The sequence below is a fragment of the Candoia aspera genome, chromosome 2 (assembly GCF_035149785.1).
Source record: "Candoia aspera isolate rCanAsp1 chromosome 2, rCanAsp1.hap2, whole genome shotgun sequence".
NCBI classification, from domain to species: domain Eukaryota; kingdom Metazoa; phylum Chordata; class Lepidosauria; order Squamata; family Boidae; genus Candoia; species Candoia aspera.
The window spans coordinates 163,429,024-163,448,732 of NC_086154.1; the positions used below are offsets into that span (position 1 = coordinate 163,429,024).

Sequence of the window (19,709 nt, forward strand, 5' to 3'; positions counted from 1 at the left end):
CCTTTGAAATGCCTTAGGTTCTGAGCATGATAATAATATCATGGCTGTTAATGTACTTTTTTTTAACCATTGCTTTTCTCTGATCACCATTCTTTATAGAACATTCTCTCAGAAAGGACTGCAAACTGCAGGACAAATGCAAAACAATATATTAACCAGTAGACTTTGGGGAAGGGTATAATTGTTTTATTTCTGGGTCGGGAATTTTTAAAAAAACATCTTTGTTCATTTACAGTTACAATGGAAGGCAGAAGTCCAGATAGGTTCATAGAACAGTCAGCTATTAGACAGCTTAGAAGCAACTAGGGTGAACACTATTGGGTCAATATTTTCTGCAAGCGCCACAATTTCAAAATATAGACATACCCAATGATTATAGCATTATGAATATCAGATAGGCCTGAGAAAGGTAAGGCAACCCAGCAGTATTTGAATTCATTTAACTGTGCATTGCAAAAGGTTGGCATATGGTCTGGCTAGTGATTTTTCAATCATGTGGTTTTTCTCCTTCAGGTGTGGTAGTAATCGTTAGCCAGCTCCCTGTAGGGTAAAAAAAAGAGTTATCCAAAATTTAGGCTCAGTGGAAAACATGGGAATGTTTGTGATTTCCTGTAGATAAATATACTTGGTTTTGCAATATAAACTGCACAGTGGGATGCTTGCTGTTTTAAAAAAGTATAAAAGTGAATTGTTGAAGAATGACTGCCCATGAGTCCTTTGATGAAATTGCATGGCTGTCCAATTTAGACATGATTTATTTCTGAATTTCTGTAGATCTGCAAGCTTTATTTGATTTAACTGGTAGCCAGTACAACTATAATTTTAGCTGAATAATGAGCAGATGACAAATTTTAATTGGCAGAGATGAAAGCTAAAGGCACAATAGGTTCATTATTTTGAGGCATTTTGATTCTGGTTTGTTATTTCAAGAGAAAAGGGAGCTATTAGATATGATATTTCTTTTAGTAAAGAATAATAACTATGGTCTCTTGGATCTGCTCGACTGAGAAGGATTGCAGATCCAGACGAACTGATAATTTATCCTGGGACAGCTTGACAAAGGGCCTTCAAAAGAATATCCATGACGTCCTTCCCCTTTGCCAGGCAACTGGACCCTTACCTCTGACATTGGCAAGTCCTCTTGGCAAGCAAATGTTGCTTAATTTGTGCTATCTTCTTGGCTTGTTGCTGCCAAAAGATGAAAGAAAGTTTCTTTTATTTTCATATTCTTTCAGATCTGCTTCTATTGTTTTTTGTTGTGAATCCCAGCCTCCCTTTCGATTTATGGACACATAGATTCACCTGCTTACGCTTAATACGTCTACAAGTAGGCACACACACACCAGCAAGAATTAACAGAAGAAATGTTGCACCAGCTCCTGAGGCTATTTCGATCAATGGGAATCTACTCTCTAAAGTCCACTTGTTTGTGGTTTTTCCTGTGAAAAAAAGATCTGAAGTTGAAGAGAGTAGAATGTGCACAGATACAGAGCCAGGAACAAGATGGTAGTGTTACTAATCTTGGAACCTACCCAGAATATAGTCAATACTGATCTTCACATCATTGTTCACTTTGAGATCACACCTCCAGAGCCCTGCAGTTGTAGCTATGTGACAGAATTTATTCTCTGAAATAAGAGAGCCACACTTGGGTTTACTCATAGACTCATTTACATTAACCCAACACAATTCAGCCAGTGGAGGGGCAGAAGGATTGATGTGACCACACAGGGTGACATTCTCTTCTTTGGATCCGAGATCATCATGAACAGCAGAGACTGCAGGGAAGGCAGGAAAAAAATATATTAGGGAAACAGTTTCTACAAGATTTAGGAGAGAATGTTCCTTGCCATAAAGAATATTTTATCATATGATCTGAAGTGCCAGGCTGTTCATGCTGCTGGAGAGGGTCCCTCTGAACGGAAAGAGGACAGAATCTATGCCATCAAAGGATATACACAGTTTAAATCAGCAGTATGCATAGAAAGATGATCCAAGTTTTCCCCATATTTTGGCACTAAAATATGTAGCTGTTCAATTACATATTCATCTTTCAGAAGCCAGCTTCCAAAAAACAAGTAGCTCAGAGTAATTAGCAAATACTTCAGATGTTCCAGCCATAATCCTGTGCAAACTATATTGATTGAACCATCAAATCAAGTCTTCTCCTAGTATCATTGCTCCCATCCAAACTTAGACCCCTCTTAAGCTTAATAATGAAGATGAGGATTTATCTTTCTTTCTCAGCTAGAAGTTTCCCCAGCTCCAGATCAGACCATAGGCACAGCAATGATGCTGCATGTTACTTAGGGCCCATCAGCACGTGTCCTTAGCCTTCATGCTAGAGATAGCAGAGTTAGGACAATTGCAGTCCCACAGAACATTGCAAATATCTATAAGGCAGAATGGAAAATGGATTTTTAAACATTATACTAACACCATACTTTTCAAAGTGTCAGAGTTTACCAAATGGTATAATAGCTAACTATGTTGCATGACTTCATAAACTGTGTTGCATACCACCTTCCACATTACTAAGAAAATGATCCATCAGTTCAATATAGGGCAATATCTTGTAATGTGAAACATCACATGTCAAAATAAGCTCCCTGACACTTCAACGGGACTTATTTCTGACTAAACATGCATAGGATTCCACTGCAAATGTACCACATAAAATGAAACTTTATTTTATGAAGTGATGAGAATGGAAAAGAAAATGTTTTTCCATCAATAATGATATCTTTATTAAACTATGAGTATGCCACATTTTCTTCATTAAACTAAAGTTCTGCTTTGGGATGAGGGGATGGGGATACCGTTTTATCCAAAGCGTTGTATTTTCTTGCTGTTTATCTCTAAAGCCCTAAACAATGTGGGACATCAGTACCCAAAGGAGCACCTCTGTAGTGAGTTGCCTTGTCTTAAAGTTCTTCAGTGGAGGGGTGTTTTTTGTTTTTTGTTTTGCTATAGGGACCATCCTCACCTCCCTGTGTCCTCATCTCCCCCACCCCCACCAGGATTGGAAACTGCTCAACTAGACTACTACAGGCATACCTCCTCTCCTCTGATCACTGGGAACTGTCCTCCATGGCCACAGAAGCAGTAGTCAGTATAAGAGAAGCACTTGTCAGGTCTAATGCAGGCCTTATATACACTAGTTCAAATCCCTATAAAGGGTTGAACACATAAAGCCTACCATATGGGGGCTACCTATGCCTGATGAGTTCCAACAAGAACAAAACCAGTCATGTAGTGCCTCCTAGTGGTCAGCAGTGAATATAACCACTGTAATACAAAGTTATATAACCTCAGAAGGGCAGTCTTGAGGCATCTAGTAATGAAGCACAGACAAATTAACTTCTATAGTTCTTTAACCTGAGAGTGCAAATGAATAAGAAAGGAAAGTGTACCATTTATAGCACCTTATATGCATCAGTTTAGCACTTCCTAGACCTGTATTTAAAATCAGGATTAACGCTTTTTGGAGAGAACATTAGTCCTGTGCTGCACAGTAGGTTGATTTAAGCCTGGAAAGAACCAGATTTTGCCAGCTGTGAGTTGCTGGTTCTGTCTCCATTGGGTTCAACACAGGTTTTCCACTGCTTCTGCTGACAAGTGGTAGTGTGTGTGTATGGTGGAGAGGGAACCATTTAGTCTACTTTGCTCTTTCCAGGTGTTACCAGCAACAGCCACTTGCTGCCAGCATTGCCACCCTCTTGTGACATTAGGATAGAGCTGGCTGGTTCTTGATTGTTCCCTCCTGCTTTCTTCCCGTCTCTTCCTCCATACCTGTTCCCTGTCAACCAGGTTACTTCTCAACAGAGATCTACTGCTCTTTTGAAAAGGTGCTAGACCTGTGCTCAGAAATAGCCTGACTGATGGGTCATAGGATTGTGCCAAGTAGGAGCATCAGGAGCTCTCTCTCCTACTTCTCCTCACATCCTTCCTCTGTGCCTGTAATCTGTCAGACTGGCTATTTTTGGACACAGTGCTTCTGAAAGAGCACTAGACCCAGTGAGAAATAGCCCGACTAACAGATCTCAGACCCAGAGCTCATCCATGCCTACATCCTCTTAGTCAGGCAACTTGACAGGTGACTGAACCAAGCCCCTGTCTAACTTGGCCCACTTTGCCCCACCACCTGCTAATGGGGGCGATTGTTGTCTTTCCCACCAGCAGGCTATGCTCAATGGAAGGAAAACAAAGCCAGGGGGATCCACCAATGGCTTTCCTTAATTTGTCCCACATTAAAATGGTAAGGATAGCACCACTCACCCACCTCTTTATTGAAGCAGAGGAGGGATCAGGAAGCAGGGCAGCACAGTGGATGCTGGGTACTTTTCAAAATTATTCCAAGGTGTTGGGAGCAAAAAACAGTGGCTTGTAGAAGTGCTTTGTATTTGTGCATTATATGGCAAAGGAAAGATAGCCTAAATGGAGGTGCCTTGATTGCGCAGGATGCTTTGAATTTTGTTCTTAATAAGGGAATGAATAATTATAAAGAAATATAAATACATTGGGTTCTGGAATTCTTCCATTATTAATTTCAAGAAGGTTGAGTCTTTGAGAATGTAAAAACATGGCTGTGTTGGTGGACAGAAGCAATAGTAACTATAATTAATACAATATTTTGGAATTCCATGGTACCATGAAACAAAATGATCAAGACTTATTCCTACCTTCCATAACAATCAAGGTGATGATTTTTTTCAAATTCCTGTGTTGAAATCCAAGATGGCACTGGTACTCTCCAGCATCTTCAAAACGGACTTGGGGTATTTGTTTGATGGGGAAAGAGCTATTCATGTTGCCCATGTTCTGCTCCTTCAGAAGAGTATTATTCTTAAGCCATTTCCAAAACTGGATTCTTGGAATCTCTGGATTATTTTTTTCTTCTTGCAGGTTGATGTTCAAAGGACATGAAAGGATTATGCTGCTGTTGATAGAGGCAAACCTGAACTCATCCAATGGATTGAAAAAACCTGATTTTATGACCGACCAAAATAGAAAGTAACATATGATCAGAATTGTGCGAATTGTTGCTTTTTCGCTGTAGAAAAAGGCTATGGTCTTTTCCCCTCTATTGAGTTAAAGTACTAGCCTTGAGATGGCACAACACAATGCTGGTATAGCATTTGCTCCCCTCTGAGCTAATCCCTACTCTGCCTGTGCAGTGGCTATTTCAGGTTACTGCTGCAAGTTTTCCTGCTTTGTGAATGTGACACTCACTATAAGCAAGGTAATTGGTTTTCTCCTCTTGGGTTGCAGCCAGCCCATTTTAGCAGGTCGGCAGCTAATAGGGAAAACATCCACCCTTCTGGATACTGCAGAAGGAATGGGAGGATCTGACTTCAGGACTCTTGTCTGGCTCTTCTGCCTTCTTCTCACATTCCATTTGGGTATCTCCCAAGTTCATAAAGTGGAATAACAGAACAGATGGGAAACCATAAGGGCAGAAATAGCTCCAAAGAAGAGAAAAGCCAAGCCTGCCATGATTGTGAACTAGCAAGATCCTCTAGACTGGAGTGGTGAAACTGACTAGACCCTGGGCAACTACTTCCCCAGTCGGGAGGGATGGGGAGGTAATCAAAACAGTAAAATACAGGGAAATTGGTAAAACAATCAACAAATTCCCAGTTCAACATCCCTCATTGTTTTTGGGATACTGCAAGGGGCACTGAGAAACATAACAATAATTTTGCTTGGTCACACTGAAAAAAGAGGTTCTGAAGTTTTTACTGCAAAATTTTGACAAAAAATAGATTGATAAAACACAGGAGGACAATGCAGACAATAGACTGCAGTGATTAGACAACAGTATCATTCTATCCTATCTGTAATGTACATGTTAGTTAATGTAGGATGTAAATTCCAGAAAAAGGGGTAGCGTGGAAGCAAGCTTATCTCTGCAAAATGCTGGACTTGTATACATTTCAAAATGCAGTGATATTGGAAGCCATTAGCAGAGCAAGTTACTATCGATGCTGGATTTTCTATGAGGAAAGACTTTGAGGGAACCCAAGTTCCAGGCTTTAAGAACCAAATTTAGTGACTTCTCTTACCTATTACCTTGACATTGTAGGGGATTTCGAGCTTGTCAGAAATGACGTGACATTCCCACATCCCATGGTCCTCCTGAACTGTAAGGTTTGTTATCTGTATGCTACCCTTTTGCAGTTTCCATCGTAGTTTTTCCCCTGTTACTTTGGCCTTGTGGGGACCAAACCATTCAATCTGGGCATCTTCCATGTTGAAAGGAGACAGATGCAGCTCTAATGTGTCACCATGCAGGAGGTATCCACTTTTAGATCCAATAACTATGAAAGAAAGAAGGCCTACTGGTAAGTTTTCCTTCCCATCTCTCCTCCCAAGGATCATTCATTCATTCATTCATTCAGTAACAGGGAGAGAAAGAAGGAGGGAGGGAGGGAGGGAGATAGGGAGATAGACTGACTTCATGAACTCTATTACATTGTTCACCTTTCCACACTATAACATCATGAGTAACCTCCCGCTTTCCATCCACTTCACAGGCATACTGCCCAGCCTCTGCATCTGGCAGTTCTAGAGAGAAAGACTCTTCATTCTTAAGTGCGCATCTGTCACACCTTTCACCTTTGAAGAAAACAGAGATGGATGGAATTAAACCTTAAACACAAAGAATCATATCCCCCTTTTTTGGGTATATATGGAACGGTCCAACCAGTTTTACCTTTATAAATGCTTCCTCGAAATTCCTTTAGCAGAAGTCTTGCATTATGTGTCCAGATCACTGTGGATGCACTTTTCTTGTCAGTGCCATCTAGACAGTGAAGGGTGACAGACTTGCCAGCAATAACATTTACCTTTTTAGCCCTCACAGTAATAGGAAGCATTGCCCCTGGAAGAGCTGGAGAGTCAAAATAATGGAAGAACAAAGGAAAGTCAGCAATGGGGCACAAATGAGATATCATCAGCACTGAATTATGGGTGTTTCTGAGCCCAAACTTTATAATCTGAGTCACTGTACTATATTGGCCTTTTATTTTATGTTACTCATTACATTTTAATATATCTATTTACATTTTAAGTATCTGCTATTTTACTCTGGAGTTTTCAGAAGGTCTGCAATCTGCAAAAGTCTTTGCCACTATAAAAGGCATTTGTTCTGAAGCAAGGTCAAGGAGAAAAGAAGAATAAATTGATCAGCCGCCGGGAGAAAGAAGAGAAACGTGCATATCATTATTTGTATAAACTACCATGAAGATGGTTATGTCTAGTTTTTAAATCAACAGAGGTTAACTGGATGTAGCAAACCTGCTAGCAATGTCAAAACTCTATTCTTGTTTGTGAGTATAGATATCAGTGCACCACAACAGAATAGAACCTACCTCTCAAAGGTGTTTTTCACAGCAAGGCTGTGAAAAAGATTAAAGAATTAGGGATTTTGCTGCATTTTGGATCTGAAGCCATAGAGGTGGTTCAGAGTGGGTATTAGCCTACACACCATATCCGTCACTGGCTCCTCAAAGAATCTGGGTCTTTTCTGGGCTTTCACAGTAGCCATGCAATCCCAAGAAAATAAGAGTTTGACCTAAGGAGACACCAACAGTGCGCCCAAGCCTATTCTGAAACATCTTGTCACACCGGGTCAGCTCCCTTGATAGGTGGGGTAGAGGCATGCTGCAGCCAAATTAAAATGCTACCCATCAGCTCTTGGGCTGGCAGAAAATTGTGATGTCATAGAAGTTGCTGATCACGTGGGCCATCCCCATCCTGTCACAGGAACAATGCCTACAAAAATTATTATCTGTATTTATGGAATACAGAGCATGTTAAAGGATAGGAATGGTGGATTCCAGACTTTACCATCTGACAGGAAATCTTTCACCAATCATCCCCCTTATTGCAAGATGGAGCTGGGGCTGGGATGAGGTGAGTTTTGACTGATGGCTAGACCACTGGATTAGCCATTGGACGAAAACTCTGGGTTTCTGCAAGTGTTTTATGTTTCTGCATTCAAAGCTGATAATTGGGCTACTTTTGAATATAAGTTTCCTGCTGTTCCAGAATATCAGTTGATACCAACTGATAACCAGGCTTCTTTTGGACAAAGGTTTAGAACTTTTCCAGGAGAACCCCAAACCCGTTTTGGCCCCAGTTAGTAATGAGTGGGTCCACCTTCTTCTCTCTCATCACCTTTTCCTTTTTATTTTCTCTTTCTGACATAATTGTTCAGATAACACTTTTGAAATTATTTTAAGAGTAGAATGAAATTAGGCTGAGGAGTGTATGTTGGACTTATGGCATACTGACCATATGTTCTTGGAAAAAATAAAGGACAAGCCTGAAAAAGGGGCAAATCTGAAAGAGGTTCATAAGGATAAAAAAACAAAATTGTTTTTTTAAAGGAAAAGTCAAGAGCAAAACCAAGAAAGTAAAAAATTAAATAAATCTAAAGGACAGCTTTCTGAAATAAAGGACTGTCCTTTATAATAAAGGACATATGGTCACTGTATTTTAGGACCACAGGTCGTCCACCTTTGCTTTAGAGCTTCTAGCTAGATAAGTCATGCTGGCCATCATTAATACATCTCAGTTCTTACGCTGATGAACTGCTTAGTATCACCCAGTAGGTTTTTTTTTAATTACTGCAAAAGTTTTGAAAAGGAATGAAAATTATTAGGCTGAAGATGGGAAAATAAGAGATCGTATGGCAGCTCCATTGTGCCACAAATATCTCTTGCCATAAACTCACCCAGGTAAAGAACAAAGGAAACAAGAATGCCTCTTAAAACCATATTCACCAATACACCCTTTCACCTGGAGAACTGAAGGCTGTGACGAGTTCCTGGTAGAAAAGATAAAAATCATCAGGAAAAATAAGCATGGTTTATTCTAAAAATGTCTTGTAGCATTCAGTATGTAGGGCAAAAACAACTAATAAATAATAAATAAGGAGAAAGACGTATTAGCTATGTTCGCCGCCTTGAGTTATTTATAAAAATAATAAAGGCTGGATAGAAAATAAATACATAAATATAATGAATGATCATTTCTTCTGGTTTGCAGTTAACCATTTAATAAGCTGATCTTTATCAGGTACTCAGAACATTAAAATATGGCTGCCATTAATTCCCCCCCCCCAATAATACCTAGTAGATGAATGTATAATCCAATATTCTGCAAGTACAAGCAGCAGCCAGTGAATTGGAGGGTGTTAGGTTCAAGGCTGGACCATACCACACCCCCTCCCCAAAGGGCCCACTTTGTAGTGTTCCTTTAGGGCACAGGGTAGATTAGCCTCCCAGCAGATAACTTATTTCATGTGACAAATTTACTATGGGGACTGATGAGCTAGGTTGCTTGCTACTTGTTTCATCGTGGGGAATATTCACTACCCCTACTGGAAAAAGTTCATGAGACAAAGTTCATTTGAAAGCAAAAGGGAATATTTACTTTTTCATCATACAGAATTTAACAAAAAGAATGAAAAACACAAGTGCAAATAATTGCTATAAGTAGATTCCCTGATTGTTATTGTTAACCATTCTTGTCCTGTCTTCTATCTCTATTCTTATTTGTAACCGTTAAGATAAAGAGGGCTACACCAGCTCCCTAATATAACATCTGCCAAGGGGAGGGGGAACAAGTTGCCTAAGAGAAACATTCTCATAAACGAAAGGTCATTTCTGGATTTCCAGGGGAGGCGTGGCAAACTGAAGATGTCTCTGAGAAGTGGAGCCAACAACCATGGCAAAGACCAAAGAACCGGTGAGTAGGGATATAAAGAGAGGACAGAAGATTGCCCACATGTGCTCTGGACAGCTGTTCCTTGTGAGGAGACCACAGGACAGTGATCATCCGCAGGTTTGAGCACAAGGAGACGAAGGGATTGCTCGCAACTGCAGTGGAGACTTTTAAAGGACACTAAGTTCGCAAGCCTCACTTTCTAATGACTTTCAGAAATTGCCTATTAACCATCTTAAAGCTATTAGAGATCTTCGGAATGACAAGTTTGAAAAGTCTTCATCGGGTGAGTTTAACTTCAACTCTGAACAAAAGAAAAATTAATTAAAAGCTTAAGAATTTGAAATAAACAGCAAAGAGCTGAATAAGATTTTGATCTAAGAAAGTTACAAATGGATTAAGGGTCAAATTTGGAAAATTGACTTTTACTATAAGATTTTGGAATTAACTATTGAAAAATAAATAGATTCTTGTGGAAACCAGGGTTATTTTGGCTATCTAGGTTCATAACAATGATAAGCGACTTTATGATTTTAGAAACTGGATACAAGCCAGCTTTTGCTGTCAGTTAACTGGGACTTACAAAAAGACACAAAATGTCATAACACTGGAAATATTAAAGGAAATATTTGAAGAATGGAGCAGAAATTAGTAGCTACAATATCAACAGTGTCAGTAATGATGTCTGATTCTATGGATAGATTTTATCCAAAAGATGTCAATGAGGGAATGATAGATTTGGAGCAAATTTTGTCTGACGAGACGGATAAAGTAACAAAAGCGGAACTACAAATGACAGTCCAAGAGAATGATTTGGAAAAGGACATTTTATTGGAGATACAAAAGAACTGGCTAAACATTAAAGGGGAAATACAAATGATAAACCAAGAGAATGACCTTGAAACTGTTTTCTTACTGGATCTACAAAACAGGCTTGTTAAACCCTTGAAGAAGTCTGTGTCATGGGATAAAGAAGAAGTGAAGAGAAATCAAATCCTATGACAGTATTTGAATGAACTAAAGATTAAGACTGATAGAAGTAAAATGAAGGAATATAAAGTTGGTTTATTTGCAAAGGGTAAAATAAGGCGTTTATTTGCAAAGTTCTGGCAGCACTTTATGGACATTTTGCTGACAACAGGATAGAAAAATTGATGTTTTATGGATTTGCTTATAGATAAGGGATGGGATATGGGATGAAGAGGTACCTGCTTGTAACCTTATAGGGGGTGAAGAGTTACTAAATTTGCCTATACTTGTTGTAATGAAGATTGGAAATCACTTCTTTAATATTTCTTTTCTTTTTCTTTATCATTTTCTGTCTTTCTTCCTCTCTTTATAAATTTATTCACCGCCCATCTCCCCCTCATGGGGGACTCTGGGTGGTTTACAATAAAATGCAGTTAAAATTTAAAACCATTTCAGTACAACAATACAATAAAATAAGAATATAGTAAAATCTAAGTGGCAAGATATTTTCTTTATTCTTTCTTTTTCTTTTTTTTCACTTTTTATTCTATCTTACTATTCTTTTTTTCTTTCTTTAAGTTTAGTTTGTATTAGTTTTTACTATTGCAATCAAAATCCTTAATAAAAAAATTACATGCCAAATAAACAAAAGGTCATTTCTCAAGATATTGCACAAATTATGTAGGTCATCACACTGTGACATTACTCTGTCTTTTCTAAAAATATCCTTGGCAGAGATTCCACAGTCTAAAGTTATGATCAAGTCCCTGATAAGCAGGTGCTACTAAGCCATCCCCAGGAGTTATTGTTTATACGCCCCATCTCTTAAGAAAAGTGGCAAAAGGTGGCAAAAGTGCCCAGTTTGAACTTTTGCATAGACTGAAGGTCCTGGGAGAGTGCTACATAACTACAAGCTGTGTGTGGTCCATCTGCTGCCATTCTTGGGGGTTCCTGGCATGTTGGAGGGATGAGGATCGTGATAACTGCTAACTCTCTTAATGTTTATTCAATAAATTTCTCTTGGTCTGAGCTTATTGCCTTTGAATCCTAAAGAACCTACTGACTGCCAGCTGGCCACTAGGCTGCCAAGACATTCCTGCTTTATGCTTGTGAAGGAGACAATAAGCATACCATAATTGTGCTGTGAAAATACAGGTGACCACTAGATGGCAGCACAGAGATACAAAAAATGTTTAACTTTCTTCCTTCTCTGAAAAATTTGCCTTGGAGCTCAGAGAGTCCTACTTATGACCCTGACACCATGAATTTTATTAATGGAACATGTGAGTGGGTAGCCTGCAACCTCACTCCCACCAAGCCTTGAGTCCAGCATGCAGATCTCCCTCCAAGTTTGTGACAGATCACGATTTTATATGACAGAGAGGGCATATTGTTATATACAAAAAGAATATTTTAATTTATATTTCATTAAGGTAAAGGTAAAGGTTTCCCTTGACGTAAAGTCCAGTCGTGTCCGACTCTAGGGGGCGGTGCTCATCTCCGTTTCTAAGCCTTAGAGCCGGCGTTGTCATAGACACTTCCGGGTCATGTGGCCAGCATGACTCACGGAACGCCGTTACCTTCCCGCCGAAGCGGTACCAATTAATCTACTCACATTTTCATGTTTTTGAACTGCTTGGTGTGCAGGAGCTGGGACTAGCAACGGGAGCTCACCCCGCCGCGCGGTTTCGAACCGCCGACCTTCCGATCGACAGCTCAGCGGTTTAACCCGCAGCGCCACCGCATCATTAAATGAAATGAAATGAAATGTCATGCTTATTCATGGACCATCTTTAAGCACGTGGCTCCCACCCCTCTCTCCAAGCTATGCCAGCAAATCTGGAGAACGACACAGTAGACAACTGATTGAAAGAGGTCCATCTACATTCCAATACAAAAAAAAGAGAAGAGATTTAACAAAGTGTGCAGACTATTGCAGAATATCCTTAATTTCACATGCTAACAAAATAATGCTTAGGATCATCCAACACAGATTAGAGCGCTACATGGGAAAAGAGATGCCAGATGTTCAAGCTGGCTTCAGAAAAGGTGGAGAAACACTAGACATTATTGCTAATGCATGCTGGATAATTGAGAAAGCCAAAGAATACCAGAAATAAGTCACTATGTGTTTCATTGATTATAGAAAGGCCTTTGATTGTGTCAATCATGTCAAGCTGTAGAATGTGCTCAGAAATATCTCAGAACATCTGATTGTCCTCATGAGAAATTTATGAACATGGTGAAACACTCTGGCTCCAGGATGGGAAAGGAATGTGACAGGGCTTTATACTCTCCCCTTATTTATTCAACCTATGTGTTGAATATATATTAAGGGAAGCTGGATGGGAAGAAGATAAGCATGGTTTTAAAACTGGAGGAAGAAACATCAATACCTTGTGCTATGCTGATGATATTACCAATAGACAAAAATGCAAAGGATCTGCAAACCCTAGTATTAAAAGTCAAAGAGCAGAGCAAAAACAAAAAAGGGACTAAAATTAAATGTAAAGAAGACCAAACTAATGACAACAGGTAGAACAACCAGCCTTAGAATTGGTAATGAAGATATCAGTGTGGTGGATAGCTTCTGCCTTTTAAGTTAAACCATCAACAGTAAGAAAGCAAGCAGTCAAGAAATACACCACAGAGTAGCACTTCGTTGAGCAGCCATGAAGGCCTTGGAAAAGATACTCAAATGCCACAATATGTTTATACCTACAGCGATCAGAATTGTGCAAGCCATGGTATTCTCTATGACATTCTATGGGAGCAAAAGTTGGACTTCGAAGTGAGATAGGAAGAGTATTGATGCCTTTGAACTTCAGTGTTAGAGAAGACTCCTGAGTGTACTGTGGACAGCCAAGAAAACAAACTGATGGATCGTCAGACAAATCAACCCAGAGTTCTCACTTGAGGCACAAATGACCAGGCTCAAGTTATCCTACTTTGGACATATTATGCAAAGACCTAACTCTCTGGAAAAGGCTCTAATGCTGGGAAAGATGGGAGGAAAGAGAAGAAGAGGACAATCAGCAGCAATGTGGATGGGCTCAGTTACAGTGGTGATGAGTGCATCATTGGAAGACCTGAAAGGCCAGGTTAGGGATAGATTGTCATGTTGAAAATCTATCTGTAGGGTTGCTAGAAGTCAAACATGACTTGATGACACATAATCAATCAATCAAAAAATTTAACAGTGAAATACATAAAACCAGAATACTCAAAATAAGAGAGAGAGAGAGAAAGGGGGAGAGAGAGAGAATATACTGGTTGTACAGTGGAAGAAAGAGCGTAGATGTATTATGGGTGGTTAAAATAGACTAAATGTGGAAAAAAAGAGGGAAAAGGTTACTTAACTAAAAAAAGAGAGAAAATTCTAAATGTTGTCTGTTGGTACCGATATAAAATAAACTCAATCCTTCACTTTACAATTAAATCTAGATCATATAGCTCATGAGTTATTTTATAGTTTCTTGCTTTCAAAGGATAAGCCACTCAGAGTCCTTTGGAGTTGGGTAGCCTCTAAATCATATAAATAAATAAATATTGCTATGCAACTTCTCATTTCTAGAACTTATGGAATTTTCAAAAGTAGATAAGATTGTATATTGGTGTCTTGTGTCTGAAAAAATTATTGACCCCTAATCTAAAGTAGGGCAGAATGTTGTATCAGATAGGACCCTGTCTTTTGTCAAGTCAGCCTACGGACATATCCCTTACTAGTGCATCTTCGTAGCATCAGCCTGCCATTGTTGAAATTATATAAAGCCTATCATCATTACTGTGGAGAGCCAGTTTGGTGTAGTGGTTAAGGCATCAGGCTAGAAACCGGGAGACTGGGAGTTCTAATCCCGCCTTAGGCACAAAAGCCAGCTGGGTGACCTTGGGCCAGTCACTCTCTTTCAGCCCTAGGAAGGAGGCAATGGCAAACCACTTTGAAAAACCTTGCCAAATATTTCCTTGTCAGGTGTGGAACTAAGTTGGAGCAGGATGCAACTGAAAAGGTTGCAGCTGGAACTAAACAAATGGATTCCACAATACAAGATGAAGAGATGGGTGCTGCATCCAAAGACTTTAGTGGGTTGTTTGCATAAAAATGGCCTTGAACTGTCTTATATGGAATATAAATGGGGCAAATGCCTCAAAAAAGAAGAATTATTTTTTTATTATTTGAAAAAATTGAAACATGATGTGATATGCCTATAAGAAACTCATATAAGGAAAAAAGATATAAAATATTTGATAAATAAAAATTTGGGACAAGAATTTATTTCAGCAGGTCTGAAGAAAATTAATGGCCTTGTATTATATGTTAAAGCACATTTGAAACCATGTTTATTATTAGCTAATGAGTATAGTAGATATGTAGCAGTTGAAGTGGAACTTCATGGACTTAAATCTATTATTGTGGGAATATATGTACCAACTGAAGATAAAAGTAATTTTTTTACGCAACTTTTGAATGAATTGTCATCTTTTTCGTACCAAAGTTGGTGTTTAATGGGGGTCTGGAATGGGGTTATTTCCCCACTGATTGACAGAACATCTGAGAAACAAATTAAAATTAAACAAGGAAAATTACCAAAATCCTTTTTGATTTGATGGACAATTCGGCATTGGTGGACTCTTGGAGATACAAAAATGGACTGGCAAAGGATTATACTTGTTATTTAGGGAGACATAAATCTTTTTCAAGAATTGATATGATATGGATTTCAAGGGACTTGGTGAATAAAGTTTCTAAAGTAGATATTTTACCAAAGACTTTCTCTGATCATAATTCTGTAAGTATGACAATAAAGAAAACATTCAGGACATATAGATGGAGACTGAATGAATATAATTTTACAAAAATAAAAAAAGGTTGTGGAGGATTGTAAGAGGAAATTAAATGATTTTTTTGATATTAAACAGTGAAGTAGATTTTAAAAACGTTTGGGATACTAGTAAAGTGGTTATGAGGGGGCATTTTATCCATCATAACTGTAGTCCCAAGAAGAAATCTCAACAAAAGTTACAAACGGTTTTGGATCAGATCAAGCTCAAAGAAACTGAGCTACAGAAAAAAACGCTATAACAATATTGTGTACCAACTTAAGTTATTACATCAGCAATTGTCAATGTTGACTGTGAAAGAAATAGAAACAAAGTTGAAATATGTTAAACAGAGACATTTTGAATTCACTAATAAACCAGGAAGATGGTTAGCGTATAAACTGAGGAACGAAAGAGAGAAGAAAACGATATTAAAGATTCAAGAAGGAAATGTGGAATTATTGGATAATGAGAAGATTAAGAAAGCATTTTATAGTTTTTTCTCCAACCTGTATAAAAAACAAGAAGTCTCCTTGGAGAAGATAGATTAATATTTGAATAAATAAGATTTACCAAAACTTTCACAGTCACAGAGAGCAACACTGAATAATCCTATAACTACTTTTGAAATAGTCGAAGCCATAAAAAGAACTAAATTGGGAAAAGCACCAGGTCCTGATGGTTTACCTGCACTGTATTATAGATGTTTTGAAGATCAGATTCTTCAACCTTTTAAAAGACCGATGAACTCTATTTTGTTAGGTTCCGCAATGCCAGATTCATAGGAAGAAGCTAACATTGCACTTTTAACAAAGGAAGAACAAGACCCTTCTCTAATTAAGAATTACAGACCAATTTCATTGTTGAACAATGATTATAAAATATTTGCTTCAATACTGGCTGAAAGAATGAAGAAAATTTACGGGAATTTATCTACCATAATCAAAGTGGGTTCTTACCCAAAAGACAGCTAAAGGACAAATGTAAGAATTGTTTTGGACATTATAAAATATTTACAATATCATAATGAATGTCAAGTGGCTCTTAGTTTCCTAGACGCAGAGAAAGCTTTTGACAATTTGAACTGGAGTTTTATGTTAGTCTTGGAAAACATGGACTTTGGAGAGTATTTTAACCAGGGAATTAAGTCAATTTATACCTCAAAAGGCAAGCATTATTGTGAATGGTGAGTTAACTGAACCATGTCATATACAAAAAGGGACAAGACAAGGATGTCCTTTGTCACCTTTGCTCTTTATTTTGGGGTTGGAAGTTTTTAATAGAGATATTAGAAGAGACAAACAAATAAAGGGCTTAAAGATTAAAAAAGAGGTCTTTAAATTGAGGGCTTTCACTGATGATTTAGTTTTGATACTACAGGATCCTCTGGATACTGCAGAACATCTGATTAAGAAATTGAAAGAATTTGGGTCATTGGCAGGACTTAAAGTAAATAAACAAAAAACAAAGATGCTGACCAAAAATATGACTTCGTCCAATCAAGAACTAATGATGGGTAAGACTGGTTTTAAGATTGAAAAAAAGGTTAGATATTTGGGAGTGATTTTATCAACCAAGAATAGTATGTTGTTTCAGAATAATTATGTTAAAATTTGAAATTATATGAAAAAAGACCTGTTAAGATGGGAAAAATTACAATTGTCTGTTATGGGGAGAATATCTGTGATTAAGATGAATGTTTTGCCCAGGATGTTTTTTTTTTTTCAAACTATACCAATTTTGTCGACAGATTTACCATTTAAACAATGGCAGAAGGATATCTCTAAGTTCATTTGGCAAGACAAGAAACCAAGAATTAAATATAAATTGTTACAAGATGCCAAAGAACAAGGAGGTTTGGGTTTACCTGATTTAAAATTGTATTTTGATGCCTGCTGTTTGCTTTGGATGAAGGAATGGATAACTTTGAAGAACAGGAAATTATTGCAACTTGAAAGACACAAATTGAGATTTGGGTGGCATGCATATCTGTGGTATGATAAAGTTTATAAAGATTTTAAAAACCATTTTTGTTAGGAGTGCCATAATGAGGGTTTGGAACAAATATAAAGCAAGACTGTCCCCTAATGTACCATTGTGGTTGTCACCTCATGAAGCATTTGTTAGAAGAGAGAATGTGGGGGGAACAAGCTGGTTAAATTATAAAGATTTGTTAAATTTTGAAGAGGGTGAACTGAAGTTTAAAACAAGGGAACTGTTAGCGTTGGAAGGTTTTACTTGTCATTGGTTTACATATGTACAATTGTTAGAACATTTTAAGGTGAATAAAAAGAATTTTAGATTTGTTAATGAAACAACTCAATTTGAAATGGAACTTTGTATAAATGATGAACATGTTATTACAAAGATGTATAAAATGTTACAGATGAATTTAAAAGATGAACAAGCTAAAGAATGTATGATTAAATGGGCTAAGAATTTTGGATACAATATTATGTTGGAGCAATGGGAGAACGTGTGGAATAAAGGTTTGAAATTTACTTTGAATTATAACTTAAAAGAGAATTTTTATAACATGATGTATCATTGGTATTTAACTTCTGATAAGTTGTCAAAAATGTATAGAGTAATGAATGTTTGTTGGAAATGTTCTCTTGGGGAAGGAACTTTTTATCATCTTTGGCGACTTGTGAAAAGGCCAAAAAAGTCTGGGACCAAATATGTGCTAATATTCAACAGATCCTTAAAGTGGACTTACAAAAAAACCCAGAACTGTTTCTCTTGGGCATGATGGAGAAGCAGCTCGAGAAACAACATGGGACTTTGCTTTTATATAATGATTACAGCAGCAAGAATTTTATATGCACAGAGATGGAAAGATCCACAAATACCTTCAGTGGAGGACTGGATTATTAAACTGATGGAGCTGGCCCAAATGGCCACGTTAACAGCATTGATAAGAGAAAATACTAAGGTTTAACTAACGGTAGGAGATTATACTATATAGCTATATTGGAGAAGGTTGGAAGTCACTTTCTGTTTCTGCTCTCTCTCTGTTCTGCACTTTTATAGGTTTTCTTTTTTCTTTAGACCTGTACTTTATCTGTTCTATATTCTGTATTTTGTATTTTAATTATATTTGGAAAATTAATAAAATTCTTATAAAAAGAAAAAAGAAAAACCTTGCCAAGAAAACTCTAGGGACTTGTCCAGGCACTCTCTGAGAATCAGACACTATTGAATGGATAAAAAAAATCATTACTATTCTTGTTTCACTATGATGATTGAATGACTCTAGAACTAAAGATACTCGTGGGGAAGTGACTAGGTATCCATCGAGCCTAGTGCTGTCTACCCTAAATTATAGTGGCTTTCTCAGATCACCAGCAAAGCTCTTTCACATCATATGTAACCTAATTATTTTAACTGGAGAATGATAGAAATTAAACCTACATGCTTCTTTGGTTCCTTTTCAAAGAAAGCAATAGGTATTTCTAATAAGTGCATTATATATTTTACAATAAAAGCTCTGGTTATAATACTGAGAGACATACCGGTAGCAAATATCCCAGATGGTAAAATGTAGGAGGCAACAATGCAGTAGATAGATAGTAATAGGAAAATATGCATCTTCAAAGTAAACAAAGATGAAACATGCTGAATTGCTGATGAGTATCAAGACATCAGTGAGATTTAAAAAATGTAAACTTTGTTGGTTAGACATAGCTTCCAAATTGTGAAATATCAGAAATAGAGTCTTTGCTGATGTTGGGATAGAGAGATAAGTTCAAATGTGCCCTTGACAAGAAGGGGCTGGGTCCTGGGAACTGGAACCAGGACAGAAGATTTGTTATGAAAGGATGACAGATACGAAAGAATGTAGAACTCAATAAGTTATCTCAGCTTCACAGTAGGGAGGATCCAATGATCCACCATTATGTAGTTCTACAGGTCTAGGAAGAAAGAAATTGTTCACTAAAACAGGGGCATGGCAAAAATATAATTTGACAAAGTGAAGTTAAAGACTCATGTGAAACAAACAAAGCACTATCTTGAACTGAAACTTGGAAAAGATGCATTTGGTATAAGGAACTGTAGACAGATTCTATTATTATTATTAATTAATTAATTAATTTATTTATTTATTTTCTATCCCACCTTTATTATTTTTATAAATAACTCAAAGTGGCAAACATACAAAATACTCCTTCCTCCTCCTGCTTTCCCCA

General features: G+C 37.6%; 1 protein-coding gene across 1 annotated transcript in view; it reads right to left on the reverse strand.

Moving 5' to 3' along the window:
• Positions 1-204: 204 nt before the first annotated feature.
• Positions 205-19,709, reverse strand: part of LOC134492439 (T-cell surface glycoprotein CD4-like) — a 38,132-nt gene continuing 18,627 nt past the window's right edge. Inside the window, exons 2-11 of the mRNA XM_063296610.1 lie at positions 8,741-8,833; positions 6,716-6,892; positions 6,484-6,618; positions 6,066-6,320; positions 4,683-4,985; positions 3,058-3,086; positions 1,533-1,845; positions 1,303-1,439; positions 1,121-1,188; positions 205-540 (exon numbers count right to left, since the gene is read on the reverse strand). Coding sequence (XP_063152680.1) covers positions 510-540; positions 1,121-1,188; positions 1,303-1,439; positions 1,533-1,845; positions 3,058-3,086; positions 4,683-4,985; positions 6,066-6,320; positions 6,484-6,618; positions 6,716-6,892; positions 8,741-8,783 — 1,491 coding nt within the window. The 5' untranslated portion in view covers positions 8,784-8,833 and the 3' untranslated portion in view covers positions 205-509. The remainder of the gene's footprint in view (positions 541-1,120; positions 1,189-1,302; positions 1,440-1,532; positions 1,846-3,057; positions 3,087-4,682; positions 4,986-6,065; positions 6,321-6,483; positions 6,619-6,715; positions 6,893-8,740; positions 8,834-19,709) is intronic.